The sequence below is a fragment of the Epinephelus fuscoguttatus genome, linkage group LG3 (assembly GCF_011397635.1).
Source record: "Epinephelus fuscoguttatus linkage group LG3, E.fuscoguttatus.final_Chr_v1".
Taxonomy (NCBI): domain Eukaryota; kingdom Metazoa; phylum Chordata; class Actinopteri; order Perciformes; family Serranidae; genus Epinephelus; species Epinephelus fuscoguttatus.
Genome location: NC_064754.1, coordinates 27,891,998 through 27,914,067, shown reverse-complemented (window position 1 = coordinate 27,914,067; position 22,070 = coordinate 27,891,998). Strand labels below are relative to the sequence as shown.

Here is a 22,070-nt window from a genome sequence, read left to right as displayed (position 1 = left end):
TGGTTGTAATTCAGCTTTGTGTACTGAGCCTTTGGATGAAGACCAGAGACGTGGATTATGCTGCTGGAGCCGTTTGCAAGGTATTGATATTACAGTGGATCTTTATTAGAATCGATTGTAGCTGCTGTGAATACAAACTGACTAGAGCTGCTGTCTTCTACAACTCTAAGAAGCAACATAGGCAGCTCCAAAAACACAGTATTCCTTAATACACACACACAGGCTCAAATCCACAAGCAGATGAATTGTTTCCTGATCCTCGTGATTTTTGGAGGGCAGAGAAAAACTTTAATCAATATCACATTGTGGACCAGAATCCCCTGAAATCGTGACTGACGCCACGATAGCCACAAAGCTCTGTCCCAGACTGTGACCTATGACATATCTAACTCCTCCCCCTCCTCCTTTCTCCCCCATCTCTGATCACTTGCTTCCTCCCCCCTCATCACTGCATCCTTCTCTCCTCTAGATGTGGTCTGAGAGCGATCCCTCGCTCTGGCAAGAAGAAAGGATGAAAACGTCCCTGTTGTTTGTTCTCCTTCCCACTCGCAATCACACAGCTCCACAGTTTCTCTTTTCACGGGGATAACCACATTTAAGCAGCGGTTGAGCTTCGATTAATTCAACAGAGGGATGAAAGGCACATTTAAAACTCAAGAATGTGTAGGGATTTTTTTTTCTCCTTGTCCATTTGTGCCGTTTGGAGAGAGTGAGAGGAAACGGGGGGAAAAGTCCCAACTTGAGGCTTGGAAAACTGTGACCTTGCACTCTGAATCCTGCAACATATTGACGACAAGATGAAACAAGAGGGGGGGAGAAAGACGGGAGGGGAAACAAAGAAAGAAGGGGAGAGAGGAGGGAGATTTGAGAGGCAGGAATCAAAGAGAAAGGGATTAAGCAAGGGGAAAAACTGAGCTTGCTCGACTGTCCTTGTATGTTACTGTTGCACATATCGCACACACACAGAGCCAAAGAGACCCTCTGCGCTGTAAACACACAGACAAAAGGGAAAAGGAGCAGCACGCACACATACACACATATACACACAGCATCTGACAGGACTATAAATAGGGATTCTTCAATCCATGTCTATTCAGCAACCACAACATTCTCCATATACACACTCACACACACAAACACAGCTTCAGCTCACACTGCGGCTGCACTCATATGGTTTGGGAGGAAATTAAAGCCATCATAAAGAAGGGGGACTTGTGTGTAAGTGCATGTGCAGTTCAGCTGTTGTGCTCCATGTGATCTGCAGTAGGATGAAAGCGAAGGCAGTAAGCTTATCTTTGAAGGGAGGAAATAAAGTAGTTTTTCATGACAAAGAAACAGAGGACAGACACACAGACAGAAGGGGAAATAATGGGAGGCCTGGCTTTGCTCTTCTGCTGCTGATTCTCTCAATATGTGTCTGTTTCTTTAAGTTATCAGCAGTGTTTCCTCTATATGTCGCGCAGAGCAGGAAATCTGCCTCTGCGATAAGAAATACAGAAGCAAAGCTTTATTGGGCCAAAATTTACATACCTAATCTTATCAGTTTAAGTCTGGTAACGTGTTGCAGAAAAAGAAAGTGCTGCAATTATGCTGTGGTAGTTTCATTGTTTCTGCAGTGGTGGGCAAAGTACTCAGATCCTTTGCTTGAAAAAGTAGAAATATAAGAGTCCAAATGTTATTTAAAGATAGTTCCTAAATATAATGTATAGACTTATACAAAAGTAATCCCTCTCAATCATCACTTATGACCCACAACAGGTGTGTGGTGGTGTATATCTCTGCAGAGACACTGCCCTCACCCTGTATTTTCTTATTTTATTCTTATTTTCAGTGTTCGGGAAGTTTATGGGCATGTCGTCCTGCAGCACTCAGGTGAGGTTGGGGTTTTATGAAAAACTGAGCAACTAGGTGCCAGACTGTAAGCAGCAGACATCCAAGAGACACAGCATGAAGAAACACAAAGCGGGGCCAAACACCAAACAAGAGTGAACATGGGGTTGGCTTTTAATTTCACTTTCACTGGTGAGCTTGTTTACAAACAGTAATTCACAAGCCTGCATAGTATACCTGTATGGAAAAGTGTTGAAGTATTATCAGAAATCAGAATCAGAATGTACTTGAGGTGTCAAAAAGCAAAATTAGGCATTACTAGTCCATACCCATTGGTAGCTTTGTCACCTTCTTCCTATGCCAAACCTCAATGCCTATGTGCAGTTTCACATAGATTGACCACGTCAGTGAGTAAAAAAATGTGGGACAGACAGAATGACTGACTGACAGTTTCCGTGATTATGTGCAGCATAACATACCATGACTTAGTCATACCAAAAATTAGAAAAAAAAACAACAACACTGGGCCACAGGGGGAGCCACAGCGATCGGTTGCATTTTAGCCATTTTTAAGCATTTTTCTGTTGTTATAGCGCCACCCAGTTGCCAATTAGAGTTAAATTTCTCCAGTCACTTTGAGGCGTCCTGTTCTACATATCTACCATGTTTAGTAAAAATGGATATGGCAGTTAGGCCTAGATAAGAAATTAGCTCTCTAGCGCCCCCATTTTGTTTGATGGGGTCAATAATGGAGGGGTCCCCTCAGATTACGTGTGGTCATATGCCTACAAAGTTGCGTGGTGATCAGTGAAACCCTTGAGATGTTCTACACCTTTATGTGTGCTGCATCATATCATATATAATGTTTTTATATGTAAAGAAAAGTAACTATAAGTGACAAATAAATGTAGTACATTATTTCTCTCTCAAATGTTTTTGAGTCAATGTTCATTATATCGTGATATCACAAAGTGTGTCTCTGTACATACAAAAAAATCTACAAAAAAGTAGTGGAGTGGACATACCGTAAAATGGAAACATTTAAGCGAAGTTAAAAGTACCTGAGTGTTATCATTTAGCTCAAAGTACAACTATTCCTACGTACACACAACTGCTAGGCCATTGTTGATACTAAACTTTTAAATTAGACAGACTACAGAGGATGTATGTAGTGTCAGACAAACAGACTTTTCAAACTATTTTCACTTTTTAATTCACTACCGAAGTGAGCCCACTGTGAGTAAGAGTCATGAGAGGGATTATTCTGGTCATTGGTTTCACTTCCTTTTCAGTTAACAAATATAAACCAAATGCAGCTAGGGAAAGCACTTTTAACTGATGTGCACCTACACGTATGCATATAATTTTCAAAGAATGCCTGAAGCCATCTTCTTTAATGTGATCAACAGGATGGTGACTAATGCTCCACCTTAACTGATGATCAGATTCTGTGAGATAATGTGACCTCTGACATAAACTACCCATATAAAGTATTTTAATGATGCACAAATATAAGGCCATCAAACAGGTTTCTTTACAGCAAAGATCATGAATGTTTAGTCATATTGGAACTTGCAGAGTTTCCATGTTGGGAAGCTTTGAAGTTTTAGTTTCATGTGACAGAAAATGAGAAGTGTGCTAACAAGATCACTGTGTTTCCTGGTAAACTTTACTATCAGTAAAGAGTTTCTGGTAACATGTTGTTTATCTTGAAGATGTGAAACTACAGGATGTGAAGAAATTAATTTATGATGCGATGTTTGTATGCTTCGCTTTAAGGTATGTTGCAATACATTTTAAGAATGGTTCACCTACCTGCATTTTCCACAGCACTGAGTCATTTCACATGGTCATCAGAACACAGAGCTGAACCTGTTGACATACAAGCTCAGGAGCTGTTGTTATGATCCCGTTCACACCACCTTTAAGACTTCTCAACCCCAGCTGAAGGTCCACTCACTGGCTTTTTCTGGAGATCATGTTCAAACAGGTCATTCTCAGTGACAAAATGTGCAACTCAAAGTGTTGTTTTCAAGGTCAAGAATTCATTTTAATGTTGAAATAATAAGACAACATGAGCAAGTCTGCAAAACTAGCAACCTAAAAAGCTACAGTAAGGTGACCTTGAGTTTGAATTGCTTTGTCAAATAAAATATTTTATCAATGTCAGTGTTAGTGCACCAGTTTTCTGTGGTTTATAAGGACCAGAGCTGTCAAAAGTCTGACACATACTTTGTTTGAGCACAATAAAGCATAATGTAACCCTCCACACTCCCAGCCATCCTTCAGAGGTCAGGGAGTGTCTTAAAATGTAATATTATACTGACTTTGCTTGAGGGATCAGCACAGATTATGCAGCACAGACAAGCTGCACATTATTAGAGAGGAAGCATTCCTCAAATGGTTGGTGGATCTGGCAACCTGGCTGCTTGGCACGCCTGTCCTCTGTGTGTTTGCATGTGTGTGCGTGTGTGGTTGGCAGCACTACACACACTCCGATGTCACGGTCGTCTTCAACATCTGTCCACTTGGAGGATGACCCGCCAAGCTTTCACACAGAGGAGCTGCGGGCATGTTGCTCTCCAACAAGAAAAACTGCTGCTTTCAACTTCAGTGACTCCAAACTGCTTTAATGCGGTGAGTTATTATACGCATTACTTTGCAAATGAAAAACCTGCAATAACAGTCATATTTTAATCCTAGTCGTATCATTAAGGCTGTGAGTGCATTAGTAGCATTGAGATACAGGCTTGTATCACCCCTGTGTTCCCTTTACGAACCAGTTTTCTGTGGTTAAAAACACCACCACACACGCCAACACAGACAGGTGCTAAATTAAAGGACAAACCTGAATACTAAAAAACTTTTGTTGTTTTTCCTTTAATTTGTCACGCATCTGTGTAAATATACCATCAGAGAGCAAATACATCCCCCTGTAGGTTTATACAGGACCAAACCCAAAAAGAGACCAAAAAAGGAATCTTTAAATAGCCATATTAAGCTAAAATATCACCGTAAAATAAGGTTCTTGCAGATATTCACACAGGCTTATAAAGAAAGTGAGCAACTTTACTCAGCAGAATTTTAGAAAGTGTAGGGACGTCTTGCTGTTCCAAGGTCAGAGCTGAAAACTGAAGCCTCCTGCAAAATCTCACAGAACACAAATCAGTGCACAAAGTTATAACACCTATGACCGACAATAGATCTTGTTTTATTTAGCCTTTTTGTATTTTTTATCTTTTAGGCTACTGTTTCAATTATATGCCATAATTCTGTTGGTTTTATACAGTAGCCTATATTGTCTTCTCGGTCATTTTTCCTCTCCGCAAAGCACTTCGTAACATCTGTTTTGAAAATTGCTATATAGGCTCCAGTAATTAAAGGGGTTTGATGGGAAATTCAGAGTGTATGAGTTGTCTAGACTTGAATCTCAACATGGAGAACAAAGCCAGCAGAGAACAGCCAGGGTTGGAAATTGACTTGTATGTCCACCTGCCACTGTAGCTGGTTGATTTCAAAATCTACCAGCTACTCAGTAGACTACCATTGTTTTTCAGGCTGGTGAGTGAAGCACATCTTACAGGCTCTTGCATATTTTACCAGCAGTTGGCTGCAGGTGGCTGGAGCTAATTTCCAACCCTGCGGCTAACAGTGCTAACTCCATAAGCAGCGGTAAACAACAGTGCTGACAGAGCTAAGAGTACTGTGCGCTACACTGACACAATAAAGCCATCACGATATGAGCGGTAACCACTGGATGAGCTCAGCCTTGCAGCCAATTTTTTATCAGTGGCCACTTGCAGAATTGCACACCTGAAAAAATATGATATAATGTAAGGAAAAAACCCCCCAACCTCAGAAAATTTGGGGTCCCTTTATTAACACTCTTTGGATTTAACCAACCAGAGGGATGCGACTCTTCCTGGACCAACCTTATCTTAAGCTTTCATTGTGATTTCATTATATATCCTCCTGAGACCCAGACATTTGCTCGATATGCATCTTTAATTTATCCTAGCTATTTGGGATCAGAGACCTGATTAGTATAAAAAACTAAACACTGTCAGTAATAATTAAGTCCCAGTGCTTCCTAATTAATAGCATCTTATTTTGTTACTGTCACTAAAATTGGTCTTGTGTATTCAATATCAAACTTGGGGGTTTGATGCTGAACAGCTTCTTATTTTTGTTTCCAGACTTTGATGATTTCTGATCCATTTGTGAATTTAGTAATACATGTTTGTACGTATCCTTATATTTAATTTGAATGTTTTTCTTTGTTTTTGGATAAGGATATTTGTCCTTTTAGTTTTACTATTTCTTTTTCAAAGAATATTTTCAAATGCACAAATGGAAACCTGACACATTTTTTGGGACTGCTCCTGCACTGTAAGTTGAGCAACTATTAATGAAAACAAATCTTTGCCAAAAAAAAAAAAAAAAAAAAGATAACAGACAGTGGTTTGCTGCAGTATTATTGTTCTGGATGTCACATACAGATCTCAGAGGTCTGCTTGTTTGCTGGAGTCGGTCTGTGTTGCCATGTGCATGTTCATCCAGAGACCTCACCGCCTAATTGCTGCTTAGCCCCGCCCACACTGAGCGCTCAAACCTCCCATTGGTCAAACACGGGACCGTCCTGCCCACTGGTGGAGTTTATAACTTCACTGGAATAAAGCAGAGTCACACAGCGGGAGGTCACCCACGGAAGGAGAACAGCAGGGTGTCTGTAACTTGTGTCTCCACTGTGGAGATGTTGTAAACTGAAGAGAAGTGTTTCAGTCCATGAGTGAAGCTGTAAACCGTCCTCACCGTCACAATGTGGAGACTTACCGGTGAACCAAAGAGCTCCTTCAGCTCTGCCGCGGGACCGCGCGCTGCTGTCGCCGCGGTCACCTGTTTGCTCGTGACCGGCATGCTGGTCGTGACTGTGGGACAGCCGAGCACAGAAGACCCGGTGGAGCCTCCAGCTGCTGCTGCGACCACCAGCGGAAAAGTTTTCTCGGCGTATTTCCGGAAACTCACCCGGGAGAGGCGAGCGGTGAGCGACCATCCACGGAGAAGCGCTCCCCCCGGGCCGGTGGAGCATCTTTCCCCGGCTGACCTGTTCATAGCGGTGAAGACCACCGAGAGATACCACCGGCAGAGACTGGAGCTCCTGCTGGACACCTGGATCTCCAGGAACATGCAACAGGTGAGCCAGTGGGCGCGTTATTAGAAGTTACCTGATACCTGTTAATGGAAACAATTCAACTGAATCTCACACAGGTGACACAGATACTGTTAAAATCAGATATTTTGATTTAATTTAACAACAACTCAACAAAAACATGACTTGAGCATGACTATTACAGCTGTTAGAAACTACATTAATGCTGCTCCAAACCATTCAGAGTGCAGAGCAGCCTTTATGTGCAATTTCTAGTCACACAGTAGCAAAGTAAACATGTTACCAGATAGTAAATTGAGATCCCATTGAGATCCTAAGCTGTGTTCATGAGATTCATCAGCTGGTGAAGGGTCACATGGAGGAAACCTTGTATTTCAGTGCTGTAAGAGCTCAAATGCACATTATGAGACCTTATACAGTGTGTGAATAGTTCCTATATGAAGGAAAGTTTTATGTATAATAGTTTTCCCTCATCTCCTGCTGCAGTTGCAAGAGAGCACTAACCCCCCTGTCATGACAGGGTCCACCGGCTCTTTGATCCAGCCTGCCAGTGAACTGTAAAACAAAGATAGATGCCTTTGTAATGTATGAGAGGGAGATCTGAGGTCAACCACACTGTTGCTAATGTGTTGACATGACTCAAGCAGGGGACATAAAGAGGAGGAAAGACTATACTGTAGATGCATGAGTGAGCCCTGCATCTTATTAAATAGTGTCGATGAGAATATGAGATGCAGATTTGTTTCAAGGCTGCAAATACAATGAAACTATTGTTCAGCTGTAGTTCAGACTGTCATCGACATGCAGGGACTCCGTGTAGTCTGCGTTTTAACAGCCACGCTTCAAACATGGTTAAAACTGAGATGACACAGCTCTGAAATGAAAGAGAAAGTTAAATTTCAAAGTGCTTCTGATGTAGAATGTAATAAAGTTTGAAGGTGCTTGTACTTTTTGTTCATCTTTCTACTTGTATTCCACTACATTAAGAGTCAAATGTTTTACTTCATAGAGTTATGAGACTGCAGCTGTAGTTACTAGTTATTTCCGCAGTAAGATTTGCATGTGAAACATTTGCTGTAAGCTCATAGGATGTGATTCATTGTGGAAAAAATGACCCAATAGCAGATAAAGAAGTTGAGATTATGCCTCATCTGGAACAGGTCCAACATCTTGCACCTTAATTGTTGGAATCCTAACCCACTAATTAAAGAGGAGCCATTCTCTACTTTGACCTTTTATACTTTACTGCTCATTCATGTAGTATTTTTCTGTTGTGTCCTTGTTTATTCAATCAAGTAAGTAGTGCTGAATAGGGCTGCAACTAATAATTGTTTTCATTTTTGATTAATATACCAATTATTTGTTTGATTAATTGCTTAAATTTTGTGAAATATGCCTGTCAAGTTCCCAGTGTCCAAGCTGCTGACTTCAGATTTTATCCAGCCAACAGTTTAAAAGTCAAAGATATTCACTCCACCTTCACAGAGAGTCAAGAAAACCACAACATATTGACATTTGAGAAGGTGGAAGCTGATTGTTTTAGCCATTTTTGCTTTAAAAATGACCTTAACAATCGTTGAAATAGTATGTATTAATCAACTAATACATTGCAGCACTAAATCTGAATTCTTCCTCTCCCACTGATCATATTAGAATCTGTAGCTGTACCCAATTTAGAAGTATGTCAGTCAAATCAGATGTAGCTGTTTAACACGAATGCTTAACTATTTGTTCCTTTTCACCTTATAGAGTTAAAGAGTTTGAACAGGCCTCGGCGAGACATTCAGGCCCCATTTATACGATAACGATTTCAACTGAAAACGGTAAACTTTAGTTGTGTTTCGGCCGATCGTTTACATGACAGCGGCGTTTTGGGTGGCTGAAAACACAACGTTTTGAAAATGGGTTCCAGAGTGCAACATTTTGGAAATGGCAGCGTCTCCGTTGTCATGTAAACTTGCAATATGCAGTTCCTCTGAAAACAAAGACTTTTCGCACATGCGCATTACGGTTCCAGTCACTAGGCATGCCAGTTGTCGTTTGTGCTGCTCACCCTGTTGATTTGAAGTGAAGTGTAGATCTGTTACTGTAGCAACTCCACCTCGTCGTCCATCCAGACAAAGTTATCTGTGTATGTTTTTGCCATTGTGTCTTCTTTGTTTTGGTTTGTAATCACCGCGTTGTAGAGGAAGGCGCTTCAGCGCAGGCGCATGGCGTCATGCTGTGGTGTTGCTTTGCAAATTTACACTGCCACCCATTGGCCTGGCGTGCATACTACAGCATTTCCAGTAGATTTTGCGGCTCAGTGTGAACGGAGATCGTTTCAATAACGTCGGCATATAAATGCAGTAGTTTTTTAAAACGCCAAGGACAGACTGTTCCGTTTTTAAAGAAACCGTTGTCGTCTAAACAGGGCCTCAGGGTGACAGGGACATTCACATAATATAACCTAGTAAACGAGCCAAACAATCCCTCCAAGCTAATGGGTGCTAACAACACTAAAATGGATCGGCAATGTGCAACAAGACACTAGATATCAAACAAATGCCAGAGGCTGTATCGTATTAAGTTGCTGTGAGCTATAAATTCACCACCTCTGGGCAGAAGACAAGATGATATCATCTCGGAGCCCGACCAGGCAACGCCCCTTTTCCTCTGGGCAGCTGCCTCAGACTTACTCACACTGGGTCTGGGTCTGCAGCTGCTTGTACCAGAGAGCAGCATGAAAGTGAGAGCGCTCACTCTGCAGCTGAATCTGGGGACAGAAAGTACACTGACAAAAAATAACACACTGCTCAACTTAAAGAATCTCCACAGAGGGGTCTCCGACTGATGATCCGAATCTTTGACTTTCATAGGGCAGCCCATTTAGAAACCATCTTTTCCTAGTCATTAAACCAGCCGTCCTGTGATCTGGAGGAGTTTTAACATGCCTACTGGATTTGAAAGAGAGACGTTGAGCCTCACAGATGAATATTTGAGATCAAACGGTATGAGCAGACAGCAGTTTGGTCTGAATCACAGCGGTGAGTGAGTCAAAGATGAATCTGCTGCTGTAAAACACATGGGACTGTGGTAAACTGCACCCAGCAGCTTCAAAGGTCGTAATCGAATGCAGACATGACTGTGGGGCGCACGGCGGTCGCTCTGATTTCCATTTAAACCTCAGTGTTTGAGGAAGACCTCGTTCAAGTCTCATCTCATGCTGCACAGAGACTGTTGACATGTAAATAGAGCTTTTGGAGGGGAAATCAGCTGGTGTGCATGTTTGTGTGTGTGTGTGTGTGTGTGTGTGAGACGCATTCCTGCATCTGCTCTCACGGTCAGGTGTGTGTGTAACTCTACCTGTTTCCCAGACACACCTCTATACTGTGAGACTGCTGAGTAATGGAAATACAGCAACACACACATTCTCACAGTGTTACCTTCACATACCCAGATGCCCTGGGAACTCACCAGATTTCTCATGGGAAGTTAAAAATGTGTCTGATCACAAGAGTAAACACACACACACACCCACACACACACACACACACACACATCACTTTCTCCTTCCTTGGTTGTTGTTGTTGCTGCTGTTTCCTGTGTTGTGAAGCTCAACTCCTGACGAACCACTGACCCCCCACCCCCACTTCAAATCCACATTTTCTCTTCACTCTGACCCCCCTCACCCTCCTCCTCCTCCTCCTCTTGCAGTCCCAGCTTGGCCCGTGCACACACTGCATGACACACACTGAGGCAGACTCAGAAGCTGACTGCTCTCCAGAGGCTTAAGAGGCTCAGAGTGAGAAAAAAAGGCTGACAAAAGCCAACAGCTGGCCGGACACACAGATATGTTTTTCTCTCTCTACCACAGGCAGTGATGTGATCACACAGCACTTGCACCAGAGATTTATTATTGAATTTGTGCTGCATGGCGGGAAGGTTGCAGAGTGGAAACCCTCTAAGCCTGGTCTGCTGACTTGGGGGGTGCGTTCATTGAAGTCAAACAGTATGAGGACACATTTTTTATTGCCTCTTTACTGCAGCATATTTGATATGAAATGAAACAATGACTATGAGGTTACAGTGCTGATTTCTAGCTTGAATGTGGGTGTGTTTACAATCAGATGAACAAAATATGAATTTCAGATTTCTTAGGGCACTGAGACCAAAAAGACAAATTACACAAATTTAAAATGAAAGGTCCAGTGTGGTCCAGAGGATCTGCTCCGTGTGAAGATATAGAGCCAACCATCAGCTGTTGGTGAGTGTCTGTTGCCATACTTTTGGTGGTATGTCCTGCACCGTTGGCACTAGTTGGCCCGTGTCAGCTTTTTTTCAGCCAATTCAGCATGTTGAATCGATAGTGGAGCCCGTCGGTGGAAGTTCAGCTCAGTGCACCTGAGGTAAAGAAAGCAAACAAACGGCTAAGGTCAAGAGAGAGTGAGATCAGGTTATCGTCGCCTGCTGGTATGAAGAGGTTCCTCTCACACAGGCGCAAAATGTATGTTAAAGTTGGGCGTCGGCTTTAGTCCTTGCAGTGCATCAAGTTCACAGGTGACATGAGGTGATGCTACAGTTGGCCTACGTCACCACCATTTCTTTAATGCCGGTTTGGTTTGTCTGGGCCTTAAGCTAACAAACACACAACAGTCTCATTTTCAGGTATAAGCTAATAAAAACATAGTTATGACTAATATAATCCACTTCTTCCAATAGATGCCCCTAAATCCTACATACTTGACTTTTAAGTCATTATATATTTATTTGGTGTAAAGTCCTTTACAGTTAATTATTGCCTGAAGACTACAATGCATAAACATAAGCGGACTCTTGGCATCCTCCCTGCTGATGCTCTGCCAGGCCTGCACTGCAGCAGCCCATTAAATATTGATCTGCAGGTCGAAAGTCGTCTTGGCATCGATGTCTCTAAAGTAAAAGCTTCATAGACTTCAAGGACACATGCTGCTATTGTTTTAACAGCACTTAAATGACTATATTTCAGTGTCTTTACTCTACAACCAACCAGCCACTTCTTAAATCACCCAAATCATGTTTACTGGGCATCATTACCTCTTGGTTGTTTCAGGGGATTTTTTGCTTTCACTTTGGTCTTCAGCAAGTAGAACTGCCTCTCAGCTAGAAAGAGGCAATGTGACTGAATTGGACAAGAACATTTCACTTTTTCAGAGCTGCAGCGATTCATTGATAAGTTGTCAACCACTTAATTAATCAATATTAATGTGATAATAGAAGTCTGAGTCATTTTTTTTTTAGGAAAAGATAAAGTCAAAATTCTCCGATTCCAGCTTCTTAAATGTAAACATTTTGTGGTTTCTTTTCTCCTCTATGACAGCAAGCCAAGCGACAACCTCTGAAGCTTTAAAATATAGCCAATATCGAAGCGCCAAAAACTGCAGTTCACTGAATGACCACTTGAAGTAAAATGTAGAATATCATGTCTACAGCTTGGTAGAAAAAACATTTTTGGTCTCTACAGCTAATTTCAACATTCATGACAACTGGACGGGGGTGACTTTTAATATAATCACTCATTTAGATTTTATTAAGGCTTTGAATTAGGCTTAATTAAGGGCAGCTGCTTTGAGCAACAGGCTGCCTGCGAGAAGCTTCCTCAGTTTCTCAGTCAGATCCATCTCTCGTCCAAATATGATCACTTCTACCCCCCCCCAAAAACAAGATGGCGACGGCTGAAATGCCAAACTCAAGCCTTCAAAACAGGACTCCACAAACCAATGGGTGACGTCATGGTGGCTACATCCATTATTCTTTACAGTCTATGCAGCAAACTGAATATTTTAGGTTGAGGACAAAACAAGACATTTTCATAGACCAAACAACTAATCGATTCATCTAGAAAATAATTAATCAGCAATGAAAATATTCATTAGCTGCAGCCCTACACTGTTTGGCCATAATAACTCTTTGGATATGTTGTCTAATGTGTTCAGGATCATTGTCCTGCTGCATTATCCCAAAATTTGTGGACTCAGTGTGGATGTAAACAGCCTTTAATTAAAGCAACGATTCAGCAGTTTAACCTCAGTGTCATTGTTTCATTCCAAATCTATTGTCCTGGAACACAGAGCTGAGACAATATTTACAGACTCCACTCTGCATGTGTGCACCCAGGGTGCACGTCTACTTCCTGTGGAAAGTTGAGGGGTCTACACGGCTTCCTGAGCGCGCAGTGACCCTCGACCTTGTCACTCGTCACATAAACATACATGTACACACACACAGTCACAGAGTTGGGGCCAGCTGCTCTGCTGCTGATAGACATCAGGCTTACCTTTGTCTTGGCCTCCATCCAAAATTAGCATCGCTTGCTGCTGCTGTGTGTGTCGGTGTGTGTGACCGAGGAAACAGGTGGAGACTCACCTGAGATCAAAAACAATCATCCACGAACAATGATGGTGAAACAGTGAGAGCTTCTGTACGGTGGTGTTTTTGTTTCCCCGCTGGTCACTGAAGGCCGCTGGAATAACTTGAACTGTGTGTGTTTTTTTCCACAGACGTTCGTGTTCACTGATGGAGAGGACGAGAAGCTGAGGAAAAGGATGGGTGAGTTGCACACATAAATAAACACACACACACACACACACACACGGAGCTGTTTCGCTGAGTAGCAGCAGTGTTATCTGCAGTGTGTGAGCAGGAAAGCAGGAACCAGGCTGCTGACTGGGCAATACTATGTTTCCATGAAGTGCAGGAAGTCACTTCAGTCTAATCAACAGGCCTTTCCTCATCTTACTCATGGAATTGTTTTACTTTCAATGAGGTATTCTTCTTACTTTTGGACACATTGTGCGACGCAGCGCAGAAACACTTGTACAGCTTATGCAACTTTTTTTTTTTTTTACCTCGGAATATCATTTTGACGGTACATTTGTAATAGCAATATCATTTTCTCTCTCGTGCCCACTCCACTCCCCAGACACCTGTTCTTGCCCCATGTAACTGTGGTAAGGGGGGTCGGATAACAAAGCATGACGCTTCATGGCACGAGCTAGCTCAGCTGTTTGGCACTGCTTTTCATTATTTTTTTTATCAGTGCTTCATCTGTATGTGTGTGATTCTGATGGCCTCCTCTAATAGTATGTATGTTGACACTGAAATAACGATTAAAAAACAGAAGCTAGCTCAGTGCTCTCAAAGGACCGAGGCGAAGAGAACACTGATGGAGGCAGAGAGTAAGAGAACAAGAGGGAGTGACAGAGCGAGGGGTTGGACAAGAGTAAACTAACAAACAAACTAATGGCAGTTGCAAACTGTTATTGGCCTGACGTAAGCTGTGGTGATTTGTTTCGGCAACGGCAATCCGACAGCAGAGTGTAAATCCCTGCCAACCTTATATTTCAAATAGCCTTCTGTCCATACTCTGCCTTCATTTCATCCATAGTTGTGCATGTTTTCTATACAGTTAGAGACAAAACAGAGCAATACCACAGCAAATCATGGGGGCAAAGTAGTGTAATTCAAGCGAGATACGACTGTAGGAGACGAAAAGGACATTTTAAAACATGGCGAAATGAAACAAATCGCTAATACAGTAAAAAGAACTCTCCGTTCACCTGTCCCTGTGTATTTAATGGCCTCACGGAGAGCCGTTGTCTACAACGTTGCCACCATCAGAGGGTACATTATTACAACCTCCTCTATGGTAGTCTTGTTTGTTGTTGTGTGAACTCTTTGACCCTGCCCTCTAGTGCAATCTGTTGGCTGTATCTATGTTATCCTAAATGGCGCAAGGAAGTATGAGGGCAGTGACATTTATCTATTTTCGTACATAAAGGGAGTATGAATGAGCCCTTACTCTACCTGTCAGTCGACATGGTTCTTCGGCTTTTGACTTCGTAATCGCCGGATTCAAATCTTTCAGCTTGTCAACAAATGCATGTGTACATTTGTCCAGGAGAGTGATAAGGTTACACACTACGATGCAGTCTTTTATACTAACATTGACAAGGACGTATGCTGTTGGATTGTTGTTGTTTTCTTTTAAGGCATGAGACAGATCACTACAGCTTACGCCAGGACAGTACAGTTTGCAATCCAGCAACATGGTGTACCACTCTGAAACTGCGGGGGCGCCAAATCGCAAAAATTCTTGCATTTATTCTTGTGAGAATACCTTTCTTGCTTCTGCAACGAATGTTTAGTCAAAGTTGCTACATCGAGTAAACATCTTTCCTTTCCTATTATAATCTGAACTATCACTGTTTTAGTGCTAGCAATTGATTTTTTTTGTCATTGATCCTCAGGAGCTCACCTGATCAACACCAACTGCTCAGCGGCTCACAATCGTCAGGCCCTCTCCTGTAAGATGGCTCTGGAATATGACACTTTTATTAACTCTGGGAAGAAGTAAGTCACACTCCTCACACACACAAAGTAACACTTGTCATAAACATGCACAAAGAGCTTTTCACTAACTCTCCTCTGTTGCAGGTGGTTCTGTCACGTCGATGATGATAACTACCTGAACGTCAGCTCCCTCCTGAAGCTCTTGTCTCAGTACAGTCACACACAGGACGTTTACATCGGACGGCCCAGCTTGGAGCGACCAATAGAAGCCACAGAGAGTCTCGGCACCACTGACATGGTAAACTTAAAGTGGTTGATGATTCACATTGCAGCTGCTCAGACAGCAGCTTTGATTTCAACTAGAATTCTGCAGTTTCACATCCTTATTCAGTGTCCCATAACTAAAACATGCATCTATATCTCAGTCGCGGTATAGTCCATCACTTCTTACTGTAAAAACATTCTTAAAGTTGCAAAAGTGATTATAGAAATATATATTTACTCTGGTTTTCTCCTGAGCTCAGCTCCCCACAGAGTGAGATCAACATTAGTCCATCCTTCACTGGTCCCAAGAAGCACAATTATGATTACAGCTCCTTCACTCATGCTGTGTGTTTGTGTGCAGAAACAGGTGCGTTTCTGGTTCGCCACAGGAGGAGCAGGATTCTGTCTGAGCCGTGGCCTCGCTCTCAAGATGAAACCCTGGGCGAGGTAAATCTCCATTTTATTTTAGATTATTATGAGATATTTTTATGCCCCTGTGCTGACGACAGCCGTGGCTGGAGGCGTTCTGTTTTCAGGTTGTCTGTCCCACTCTCATGAATGCAGTATTTCAGGAGCGCCTTGAGGGAATGTCCTCAAATTTGGCACAAATGTCCACTTGGATTTAAGGATGAACTAGTTTAGCACATGAACTAGATTATTTTTCAGTGGTCAGATGTCCCTGTGACCTAACAAAACATGAATTGGCCATAAGTCAAGAATTCATCCCAAGAATTTATTCACTAATTTTGACAAAATTTCATTGAATTGATGACACTAATCTTGGGTGTGAATAGCCATGCAGTTAAACTGTTATCTGATTGGTTGGTGGAGAGATACAACCACGAGGCGGTAATCCTAGTTTGTTTACTCTGTCTCCTACTTTCTCTGTCTAGCAATGGTGCCTTCATGGCGACAGCTGAGCACATTCGCCTCCCGGACGACTGCACCGTCGGTTACATCGTGGAAGCGCTGCTTGGCGTGAGCCTCATCCGCTCAGCGTTGTTCCACTCCCACCTGGAGAACCTGGGACTGGTGTCAGACATACACAACCAGGTACACACACACTCTCACATTCATATTCACACAAACTGACTCACTGATCTGCATCTGTCTAATCAGCATGTGTTTTTGTCGTGCCCCCCTTAGGTGACTCTCAGCTACGGCACAGTGGAAAACAGCAGGAACATGGTCAACGTGAAAGGACCATTTGCAATAAATGAAGATCCTACGAGGTAAAATATCTGAGTGTATCGGTTTAGTTTATTCCTTTGACAAACAATGAGGCTAAGGCTATAATAGTTAGTTGTGGATTAATTGTTTGGTCTATAAAGTGTTAGAAAAATTTTTTAAAAAAAATCCAAAAACCAGCCGATGGCATCAAATTGCTTCTATTGTTTGCCCGACAATACTAAAAGCAAAGATAATCAGTTTAGTATTACACAAGACAAAGAAAAGCATCAAATCTTCACAATTAAGAAGCTGGAATTAAAAAGGTTTAATGCCTAATTAATCAATTTTCAACAAAGCTTCTGTCAGTAATTTGCTTTTAGCTTTTATTTTGGCTCTTTAAATAGACGTATTCTAAATGCTAAGTGAAAGATAAGGGATGGGAATTGATAAGATTTTTCAATATCAACACAATTGTTTTGTGAGTCTGTGAGTCTGAGCACAGTGTAGAAACAGATTAGAAAAAAAGCCATGCATGATACAGTCTCATCTGGCCCAGAACGCCTTGGGTTCCCCCAGGAGGAGCTGAAAAGCGTTGCTGGGGAGAGGGACGTCTGGGGTGCTTTGCTTGGCCTGCTGCCCCTCTGACCCGGCCCCGGATAAGTGGATGAAAATGGATGGATGGATGGATGATACAGTCTGTGATCATCGAAAATGGATGAAATGAGAGAATTTTGTAGAATTGTTGTTTTCATTTAGTGTTTCTTAGTGCAAAAAAATCTGCTAAGCCTGCCCTCCTTGTTATTATAGCAGGATATTTACCCTCGGTAACAGACATGCTGCTCAGTTGGGGAGCAGTGACACTTGTACGTGGAGTGTCATTCCCCATGCTGCGGGGAAAGATGTTTCAGCATATTGCCGGTGTGACACAAAATGATCATTTGACAGACATTACAAGCAGCACTGTTGTCATCTTACTTTGTGAACTGAAGCCACACATTGGACTGTTTCACCCTCTCTGCTATGACTCCCTCTTGTTGCAGATTTCCAGCAGCGTAGACGCATGCATTTGGGGTAATGTTTTGCAAAACTGTCAGAAAAACATGCCAGCATTGACAAAAGGCATTGATAAGCTTGGATTCATCATACAATTTGGAACCAGTTCTCTATTCCCATCCCTATAAAAGAATTATGAAAGTCTAACACATAAGACAACCTTCTCTGTGAATATTAACAGTACTTAACACAGCTCTGAGAGGAACGCCATTCATGCCGACACAACAATGAAACAGAACATCAAACTGATCTTATCTTAAGCCTTCCTGACATTAAGGGGATTTTTTTTTATTTGTCCAGCTTCCATTCTTTGTCTTTCTGCTTTGCTTTGTCCTCTTCTCAGTAATTGTGTTACTGTTTGCTGAATTGGGCTAATTGTCATTATTTCTATAGCTTGTCAATAGACACTGGTGGCGGTGTGCCCAGAGGGGGCGGGGGGTGGGCTGGAGGTAATGAGATAAGCTTGTTGACCTATTGGTGGACGGGTTAATTGAAAAAGATTAAAAATGGTTTTGAACAATCAATAACAGATACTGTTTATTGTAATTTTAAAAATATCTTCGACACAGTCCTGCAGCTGCTCGGCGTGTTTCAGGAAAAGCTTTTAAACGTGTACTACAATTCTCCTTTATGTAAGCACCTCTCGTCGTGTATGTTTTACTACTACGACAAGCTTCCTGTCTTTGTTCATTGTGTGTGTATGAATGTATGTACACGGCTAATTGTATTCACGGTTTTATTTTGACATCCCCAGTTGGCGGCTTCCAGGCATTGTGACACTTGTTTCCCTCTCTTTCTCAGGTTCAGGTCAGTCCATTGTTTGCTGTACCCAGACACTGCTTGGTGCCCGAGCCCCCGGCGACTTTAACACCCATCCACAGGCTCAGGCAGACTGGTGGAGGAGAACAAGTTAATGTCTGGCGTAACTCGATTCTCTCTGATGGAGGAGGAAATCATTGCAGACATCCAGGAAAAAAGGGAGTGTCACTGCTGCCCTCCTCTGGCCTTCAAGTGCTGAAGAATCTGTGGAACATTTAAACATAAATGTTTTCCTCACATCCAACAGCAGTCTGAGTAGAAGGCTGACTTTTTATGTGGAACTATCATTTTATTAGTTTGACACCTGAACTCTAACCCTGTCTGGTGTCAGAATGGCAAAAATTGCACCAAGAGAAGACTGAAGGTCACAGTTCTTGGACGGATGAAAAATGGAGACGACTTATTTTACTTTTTACATATTTTAATTTCCTGAGGGTGGCACAAGAGGGAAAGCCCTGTTGTAGCCCTGTCAGACCTGCCTTATCTTTCCTCTGTCTCACACTCAGCTGTCCTTTGTCAGTTTCAGCTCTCGTTTGTTACCCTCAGCTGCACTCAGGCTCAGCTGTGTATTGAGGTTAAAGGGACAGTTCACCCGCAAATCAAAAATACATATTCGTTCCTCTCACCTATAGAGCTGTTTATCAGACTAGATTGTTTTGGTGTGAGTTGCAGAGTGTTGGAGTTATCAGACCTAGAGATGTCTGCCCTCTCTTCAGTATAATGGAATTAAATGGCACTCAGCTTGTGGTGCTCAAAGCGCCAAAAAAATACATTTGAAGAACTCAACAGCAATGTCTCTTTCCAGAAATCATGACCCAGTTACTAAAGATAATCCGCAGACCTTGTTGTGAGCAGTTTCATGTAGGAACTATTTTCTTTCTACTGAACTCCATGCGTCAGCCATATTACTGTGCTGAAGGAAGTGTACATCTACTCATGGACGAGAGGCTTGAGTTCATAACAGCACAGGATGTAAACATTAAAAGCATCCTCCCCGGTAGAGCTGTAACATTAGCTAGCCCAGTGCTAGGTGAGCTAGCAGTAGACAAATGCTTCCTTCTGCCCAGTGATGCCGTTGGCGGATGTACTTTGATAAAAAGAAAATAGTTCCCACATGAAACTGCTCACAACAAGGTCTGTGGATTATCCAGAGTAATCAGGTTGTGATTTCTGCTATTTCTACTATTGCTGTTGAGTCTTTTTTTAAGGTGCTTTAAGTACCACAAGTTAAGTGCCATCTGTTATACACTAGAGAAGGCAGACATCTCAACACTTCACAACTCACACCAAAACATTCTAGATTGATAAATAGCACTATAGGTAAAAGTAGAAATTTTAACTTTGGGATGAACTGACCCTTAACTGCTATCACAATATGTAACCTTTAATATTGTGGCTAACAGGGTTATTCTGGTCTATTGCAGCTTGTTTTAATATTTTGGCCATCTTTTTGTAAGTTATTATAAGATTGTGCTCTCCAGTAATTTGCTGAGATCCTTGAACAAGGCGACAAAGCTACAACAAAGTCAGGCATGACAAGAAACTTGAGCAGTCAGGCTGTTTGTTGATGACACTGTCATTTTTACACTTTTCATAGGGACCAAACAAACAAGACGTAAGATACTGAATTAGAGAGCTTTAGAGGTGCTGGAAGGCAGATTGTGTCACAGAGCCAGAATAGCTGTTTCCCGCTGTTTCCAGTCTTTGTGCTAAGCTAAGCTAAGCTAAGCTAACCCACTGCCTACTGTAGCTGCATGTTTATCGTACAAACATGAAAGTGGAATCAATCTTCTCATCCAACTCTTGGCAAGATTGCAAAAAGGCCTATTTCTCAAGATGTCAGATTATTCTTTTAAGTCAAATTTTCTAAACTAGTTTATGTGTAAGTGAAACTGAAAGTGTGCAAGCTGAAATGTTAATATTCCATCGCACAACTACAGTAAATAGAGCAGGTCAAAGCTGAACCATGAAGTCATCGTAAACTACTGTGAACACGCTGTTCGCCTTCATTTGCTCTTCCAGGGAGGATAGACTAATCTTGAAAGGGTACAGTTAAAACCTGAGTCACTCCAAAACTTTTTTAGCAATGTTGCCACAGTCTCAGATTTTTGTTATTACTGTGTTGAGTGACAATTTTATTACTGGGGAAAGAAATGATGGCCCAAACCATGAAAGTAAGACCCACATTGTACTAACCTGGGATTACCCTCATCCTGTGGGGTGGGATAAGTCAAAGAATCCCCAGCATTCATCCTGTGGGAACTGTAAATGTCAGTTTATTGACATTAAACCTGATAGTTTTTGTGATATTTGACTATAAACTAAAGTGCTGGACCAACAGACGAGCAGACAGATTAAGATTAATATCCCCTGCTGCTGTTTAATGTAGCTTGTTCTGCTTTCCTTCACACTCTCCTACATTGTCACTGTCCTGTCTCCACTTTCTCTGCTGTGAAAGATTAATTTTTTGAATGTAAGTTACTTGGTCTCCCACCCTGCGCCTCTTCCATGCTCCAGTGTTTATCAGGTTGGTTTCAATACATGACGCTGTTACAGTGAACAGATGAAAGAACAACATTCATTATTCATCAGCGTGACTAGGCGTGGGGGATTTTGATCTTAAGTTTTATCATGTCAGTGTTCAGTATTATCTTTTCTCTGAAGTATATCATCATGACTGAGCACTTTGCTGTTTTATTTCCGCTGTTTGCTATTCATCATATTTTCAAAACACATCCCGAAAAAAAGGTTTCACGTTATGGGAAAACATGCTCATTTGTTTTCTTGATGAAAGGTAGATGAAATGATTGATCCCGCTGTGAAATGTGAGCGTGGTATCAATCTTCTCATCTGACGCATGGCAAGAAAACAAAAACGGGTATTCCCCAAACTATTTCACAATCTGAACTCATCCAGTGAGGCCTCTGTTCCAAAATACCCTTCGAAAAAGGTGCACATCACCCACCTTGATTCGTTTAAACAGGTGGATAATAAATGTAAGTGATGTTAGACTGCTTTTCATTGGTTACACAGTAGCAGTGTGACAAGGATTTCCCCAAATGACTCATGTTGGGTCGTCTTCTATCTTTCTGTGAATTGAAAGCAGTTGTTACAACTGAAGGAAAGTTATTAAGTTAAATTCTGTCCCTTGTTAAATGAATGTATATGATGAACTGTTGCTTCTGAAGCGTACATGCTCTCTCCAGTATCTGGACTGTATGTAGACATGTAATAATAAAAAGGTTTTGGCCTGTAATATTTGAACGTGTGTGTGTGAGAGTTTGTGCTGTTGCACTGTGGGGGGATTTTAAATCGGGTTGTAAGGGACACAGCTTCCATCTTTGACCTCTGACTTTGTTTATGAACTGCTGGGTTCCTGTCTGGAGACCCCCCCGCCCCCCCTCCTGCATCTGGAAGGCTGAAACAAGAGTCGTCGTCTTATCTGATGGAGCCA

At 42.0% G+C, this 22,070-nt stretch overlaps 1 protein-coding gene across 1 annotated transcript; it reads left to right on the top strand.

The window, feature by feature from the left end:
* The first annotated feature begins 6,531 nt into the window (after positions 1–6,531).
* On the top strand, positions 6,532–21,859 carry LOC125886200 (beta-1,3-N-acetylglucosaminyltransferase lunatic fringe-like). The gene is made up of 8 exons (XM_049572210.1): positions 6,532–7,024; positions 13,519–13,567; positions 15,268–15,370; positions 15,455–15,608; positions 15,936–16,021; positions 16,468–16,627; positions 16,721–16,806; positions 18,599–21,859. Exons 1-8 carry the CDS (start codon positions 6,650–6,652, stop codon positions 18,663–18,665), a joined length of 1,080 nt encoding a protein of 359 aa, XP_049428167.1. The 5' UTR covers positions 6,532–6,649; the 3' UTR covers positions 18,666–21,859.
* The last annotated feature ends 211 nt before the right edge of the window (positions 21,860–22,070 follow it).

Bases quoted from the DNA above. Each gene is read 5' to 3' on its own strand.
- LOC125886200 (XM_049572210.1), top strand. From the start codon at position 6,650: ATGTGGAGACTTACCGGTGAACCAAAGAGCTCCTTCAGCTCTGCCGCG. The intron at 15,609-15,935 runs GTAAACTTAAAG...GTTTGTGTGCAG, and splicing joins GTCTCGGCACCACTGACATG to AAACAGGTGCGTTTCTGGTT. The intron at 16,628-16,720 runs GTACACACACAC...TGCCCCCCTTAG, and splicing joins TGTCAGACATACACAACCAG to GTGACTCTCAGCTACGGCAC.